The 6044-nt window shown below is 70.7% G+C and overlaps 1 protein-coding gene across 1 annotated transcript; it reads right to left on the reverse strand.

The window, feature by feature from the left end:
- Positions 1 to 3964: 3964 nt before the first annotated feature.
- Positions 3965 to 4840, reverse strand: AURANDRAFT_12252 (hypothetical protein; the record flags this gene model as incomplete). Its single annotated transcript, XM_009038767.1, has 2 exons — positions 3965 to 4489; positions 4595 to 4840. Coding segments are annotated over 2 exons (771 nt in total), but the record flags the coding sequence as incomplete, so codon positions are not given.
- Positions 4841 to 6044: the final 1204 nt, after the last annotated feature.

Here is a 6044-nt window from a genome sequence, read left to right on the forward strand (position 1 = left end):
CGTCGACGACGGCCATCGCGGCGTCCACGGTCGCGATCACCGTCGACACGCCGCTGCCCTCGCCCGACCCGACGGCGGCGCCGTCGATCTCGCCGGCGCCGTCGCCCGCGACGCCGGCGGGCGGCGGCGGCGGCGACGACGACGACAGCGGCGCCATGGTCATCATCATCGTCGTGGTGGTCATCGTCGTCGTCCTCGCCGCGGGCGCGGGCGCGTTCTTCATGATGCAGAAGGGCGCCGGCGGCCAAGTCAAGCCGAGCGGCTAGAAGCGGCGCGGCCCCGCACACAGAAAGACCAAGACCCAAAATGTTCCCCTCCGACCCCGCTACGAAAAAAAAGAAAAAAGAACGTGCGAGCACACCGACGCGCGACGTCCAGCGACCGCCGCCGCGCGAGGCGCGGATCGTCGCGCACCCGCCCGCAAGAGAGCGCACTCTCAACCGCCCCGGCCTCTCTTCCCGACCCCGCTCCACTCAGGCCCCCGTGTTTCCCCCGTATACACAACGTTGACCTAGGCGTCGTCCCAGGAGGCGATGGCCTTCCGCTGGCGCTTCTCGACCTTCGAGTGGACGAAGGCGTCGTCGCGGACCTTCTCCTTCAGTTGCGGCGCGTGGTCGTGGATGTTCAGGCGCGTCGACGCCGGGAGGAGGCAGATGCCGCTCTCCGGGAGGAAGCGCTGGTCGCCGCAGGACCGCCGCGAGACGCGCGAGAAGTGCCGCGCGAAGCAGTCGGAGAACTGGCCCGCGAGGTCGCCGGGCCCTCGGCGGTCCGCGTTCCGCGCGCAGACGCCGTCGTAGCTCGCGTTCGCCGCGCGGCTCGCGTGGAAGCGGATCAGCGTCTCGCCGAGGACGCGCTGGTCGCTGCAGCCGCCGCAGTAGGAGCGCACCCGCGGCCAGCGCATCCGCAACACGCGCTCGAGGGCGCGGTGCCACGCGTCGAGGATGAGATTGCGGCCGCCCGTCGCGCGGAAGAGGAGCAGGCCCGCGTTCGGCGTCGCGCCGCAGCTCTCCTGCGCCGCGAAGCTGCAGCGCCGCAGCGTCTCGAGGAGCCGAGCGAAGGCGTCGGCCGTGGGCGACGGCGGCGCGTCGTCGGAAGGTCGCGCGCCGGTTGACGGCGACGTCGAGGTCCGCGTAGAGCAGCCAGCCGTCGAGCGCCCGCTCCGCGGCGACGGCCCGCAGGAGCCGCGCCTTCTGCGACGTGAAGAAGCAGCCGCGCTGCTTTTTCAGCGAGTTCGCGCGGCTCTCGTCGGCGTGCGCGGCCCAGGCGTCGGGGAGGTCGCTCGCGTTGACAAGTTTAAACTGGTAGGCATAGCCCGCGGCGGCGGCCCAGCGCTCGACCGTGCATGGCGGGCGCGTAGGTGCGCCGCGCGCCTTCGTCGCCGCTCTGCACGACGACGACCGATTCTGCGGCGGTGACCGTGCAGAGCGCCGTGATCAAAACAGCACTGCATGTACATGTAAACAACTTGTCCATTGTCAAGCGCTGCCCATTTGGATTAACGGCACGATGGCGGAAACTATGCCTTATGGTGCACGGTGCAGAGCGCGCGACACTTCTTCCCGTCCGCGACGTCGCCGACGAGGCCGCCGCCGTCCTCCTGGAAGTCGTCGGCGACGGCGTCTATGACGTCCTCGAGCGTGCGCAGGTCGTCCCAGTACGTCGCCTTGCAGCCGTTCTTGACGCACGTGTTCTCGTCGGCCTCCGTCGTCGGGCAGATGCAGGTCGCGTCGCAGTCCTTGTTCCAGGAGTCGGTGAAGGAGCAGGGCGCGCCCATGCAGGAGCTCATGTCCGCGACGGAGCCGAGGACGGCGTCGTCCTCGTCGAGGCTCACGCTGCCGTACTTTGTGGGGAAGCCGGCCTCCTCGTAGAGGGTGCCGTCGTCGAGGGCGTCGCAGATGAGCGTCGTCGCGCGGTGCTTGTCGCCGTCGACGACGGCCATGACCGCCTTGCGGTAGGTCCGGCTCGCGACCAACAGCGCCGTCGTCGTGTCGAGCTGGAACTTGGCCGCGCGGCCGCGGTAGATCTTGCAGCCGCAGGCCGCCGTGTTGTTCGTCAGCGTGTTGCACGTCGCGTCGCCGCAGTAGGCGAACGTCAGATCGTCGCAGATGATGTTTTCTCTCACGTCCTGGTTCGTCAGGAGCTTGACGACCTTGCGCTTGCTCGGCACGGCCGTCGACGCGAGGCTGATCGTCGTCTGTGGTCGGTTGCGGTGGAAGACGACCGCCGCGCCGGCGAGGGACGCCGCGAGGAGCAGGACCGACGCGATGCGTCGTCGTCGTCGTCGCTCTGGTTTGCGGGCTGCCATCGCACCTCGAAATCTAATGCTTGCAGTTTATCGAGGTCGATGTTGAGGCTTTTGCGCCGCAATGGCAGCGATGAAGATCCTCTTTTTGCGCCGCAATATGGCAGCGATGAAGATCCTACTGCTCGCGACATGCCACGGCTTCTCGAGGAGCCCGCACACGCAACGGCCTGGCACCCTCCTGCGCGCCAAGGAGACGGACACGGAGTACGAGCGGTTCTGCGAGTTCAACGGCGGCATGTGGCGCGGCAAGTGCCGGTCCGTGCTCGTCGACGCGCTGCGGAAGGAGGCGTCGCGGGACCCGCAGTGCGACGGGCGGCGCTACACGTCCTGCGTCAAGGCGTCCAAGGCCGGCGTCGACGAGGCGCTGAGCTGGGACGACGAGGACAACGAGACCGTCGTGTCGCTGAAACTGCCGCCGGGCGCGGTCACGGGGGACTTCGACGGGTCCTTCAGCGCGGAGCACGCGGCGCACAACCTCGTGTCCGCGTCGGCGCCGACCTTCGCCGCGGAGGCGGGCCTCGCCGTGGCCGACGACGAGCGCGTGCGCGTCGTCGCGTCCTACGACGGCGGCGGCTCGCTCGCGCGCGTCGCCTACCTCGACGAGGTGCGCATCGGCGCCAACGCCCGGGTGAACGGCGCGGCCGTCGCCGACGTCGGCGACGTCTTCGCCCTCGCGGGCGACTGGAAGGGCGACGCGACGATCCGGAAGCCGGGCCGGGGCGCCGTCAACGTGCTCAAGCAGGACCTCGAGCTCCACACGGACGGCGACCGCCTCTTCCGCGCGCTGACGGTCTACGACGCCGCGGGGGACGCCGTGCAGACGCTCGAGAGCTTCGGCGACGTCGCGACGGCGTCGCTCGACGCCGACTTTGAGTTCGTCGTCTTCCGCGACGTCGGCTGCTGCCTCGTGCTCTCGCGCGGCGCCTACGTGCTCGCGCCGCTGTCCATCGAGCGGGACAAGGCGTTCTACATCGAGGCGGGCGTCTTCATCACCGAGCCGGAGGCTGACCTGCCCGGCGGCCAGCAGCTGCCCATCTCCATCCGCGGCGCGGTCCCGGACGAGAACGGCGACGTCGAGCCCGACTTCTCGGAGTCGAAGCGGTTCCTCTCGCGGTCCGTGCGCCTCTACTCGCCGGACCGGACCCTCGCGTCCGTGACGACGTCCTACCACCAGCTCTATAATTCCTAGTCCCGCTCGGGCGAGGGGACTGATTTCTCGGGCGACGGCACGGGCCGGAGGCCCGACCGCGTCGCCGTGAGCTGCGCCTCGAGGAGCGACGCGCGCCGGCCGTCCTGTTCGTCGTCGGACGACGCGTCGCCGTCGTTCGCGGCGGCGGCCGGCGCCGCGGACCACACCTCCGCGTCCTCGGGCCCGCGGCCGTCGGCCGACGGCGTCCGCGGCGGCGGCGGCGGCGGCGGCGGCGGCGCGGCGGCGTCGCCGCCCCCGCCTACGGCGGCGTCGTCGCCCGCCTTGGACGCCGCGTCCGGCGACGCGAGGTCCTCCTCGGAGCCCGGCGACAGGGGCGACCGCGCGTCGTAGGTCGACGCCTTGCGGCTCACGGAGCCGCGCGCGAAGGCGTACTTGACGTCGTTGAAGAAGTCGCCCGCGGCGAAGTTGTCGCTGACCTGGATCTGGGGCTGGGGCCGGTAGCCCGGCTGCCACTCGTCGGCGGAGAAGGTGTAGGAGTGGACGACGGACGCGACGAACATCTCGACGCAGATGAGGAAGTTCTGCACCGCGTCCGCCATCTCCTTGGACGCGAACGGGTTCGCGGACTCGGAGCACGTGAGCGCCCAGATGACCGTGCCCTGCCAGAACGTGAGGAAGACGACGCCCTTGACGCAGCAGAACTTGGGCCAGGGCCCGTGGCGCTCGAGGCGGTGCGCCGTCGCGTGGTAGACCTTGAGCAGGCCCGTGAGCGCCACGGACACGGACACGTTCATGCACACCAGCACGACGAGCCGCGCGCGGTCGACCCAGGGCTCGCGGCTCGCGCGCTCGTAGGGCACCATGGTCAGCACGTAGTCGCCGACGCTCAGCACGGGCTTGAAGAGCACGAACTGGAGCACCGCGATCATGCACTGGCGGAGGAACTTCTTCGCCGGCGGCTTCCGGCCGCAGCACGGCGGCGGGCAGAACGCGCGCGGCAGCACGTGGGCGCCGGAGTCGTCGTCGGCGGCGAGCTTCGCGACGACGACGGCGTACTTGGAGCGCTGGTTCTTGCGGCCCCGCCGTCCGGGCGTGGGCAAGCCCGCCTCCGCGTCGCCGTCGGCCTCCTCGCCGAGCACGGACACGAGGAACGACACGAAGACCCAGATCGTGTAGGCCTCGTAGCCGTCGCGCACCATGCTCAGGCCCGGCGCCGCCAGCGGGTAGAGCAGGCTCAGCCAGCAGCACAAACCGTAGATCGGCGGCATCCAGAGCAGCGCGAGGATCTTCCGCTGCACCTCGGGGAACGCGAACGCGCGGCTGTGGCTGAAGGCGCCGGCCGCGGCGATGAGGCAGCAGAGGAGCGTGAACGTGCCCGCGATCCAGTGGTAGATGAGGTCGCGCTCGTCGTCGAGCTTCGCGCCCGTCGCCTCGCGGTACTCGCCGAGCGACTGCTCGAGCGCGTCGATCTTCGCGTCGAGCCGCGCCTCCGCGTCGCCGGCGGCCTTGTCCGCGTAGCCCTGGAACGTCGCCGCCTCGGAGCTCTGTTTCTGCTGGAGCTGCGCCACGTCCTTCTTCTCCTCCTTCTCGTCCTCGTCGAGCCGCGACCGCAGCGCGTCGACGGCCTCGCCCTGCCGCGCGACCTCGAGGCTCGCGTTCCGCAGCGCGTCGCGCGTCTCCTGGGACGACGCGCCGGACCCGCCGCCGCCGCCGGCCGACAGCGCCGCGACCTCGCGCTCGAGCTCGTCGACGCGACCCGCGAGGAGCTCCGAGGACGCGGCGAGCGCCGCGACGGCCGCGGACGCGTTGCGCTCGTCGCGCTCGAGGTGCGCGAGGCGCGCGCTCGAGTTCGTCGGCGTCAGCGAGTTCGCGTAGTCGCGCCAGGTGCTCGGTCGGTACCAACGCTTCGTGCGGGCCGCGCCGGGCCCGGTCCAGGCGAGCCGCGAGTAGACCAGCGCGACGATGGCGGCGACGAGGGCGAGGCCGACGACGAGTTTCTTGCAACGCCGTTTGGCCGTCGCGCAGCACGTCGGCGGCGTCGAGCGCGCGACGAGCGAGTCGCTCGTCGATCGCGCGACGAGCGAGTCGCTCGGCGACGAGCCACCCGCGACCATTGCGCCAGTTGGCCCAGGCGCTCCGCGATTGGCCAAGGTCAAAATCGCCGCAAAATCACATCTTCCTGGGGGCACACCGCGACGTCATCGGCTCCGCCTGGGACCATCTCGCCCCCGAGAGCTCCATGGAGAGGTGCATCTCAGCCTAGCGACTTGGCTCGACGCATTGTATCGCTCCTCGCCCCCGGCGGACGGCGTCCCGCCGCCGATTTTGGCCGAGGTCGCCGGTCGGTGGAAGTCTCGTCCAGTCGGGAGAGCGTATGGTTTTGCGTCTCGGTTAATTCAAATCGCGCGCACGCCCCGCCGCTCGAGCTCGGGCAGGAGCCGCCGGAACTCGAGCGCCGAGCTGTCGAAGCCGTGCACGAGCACGAGGGCCGGGCCGCTCGTCGCCGACGTCTTCACGTAGGCCGTGCGCGAGCTCGGCAGGTCCGCGGCCTCGTACTGGGCGGCGAGGTCCCGCGCCGCCGGCTCGGTG

This window comes from Aureococcus anophagefferens, assembly GCF_000186865.1.
Source record: "Aureococcus anophagefferens unplaced genomic scaffold AURANscaffold_9, whole genome shotgun sequence".
Lineage (NCBI taxonomy): Eukaryota > Pelagophyceae > Pelagomonadales > Pelagomonadaceae > Aureococcus > Aureococcus anophagefferens.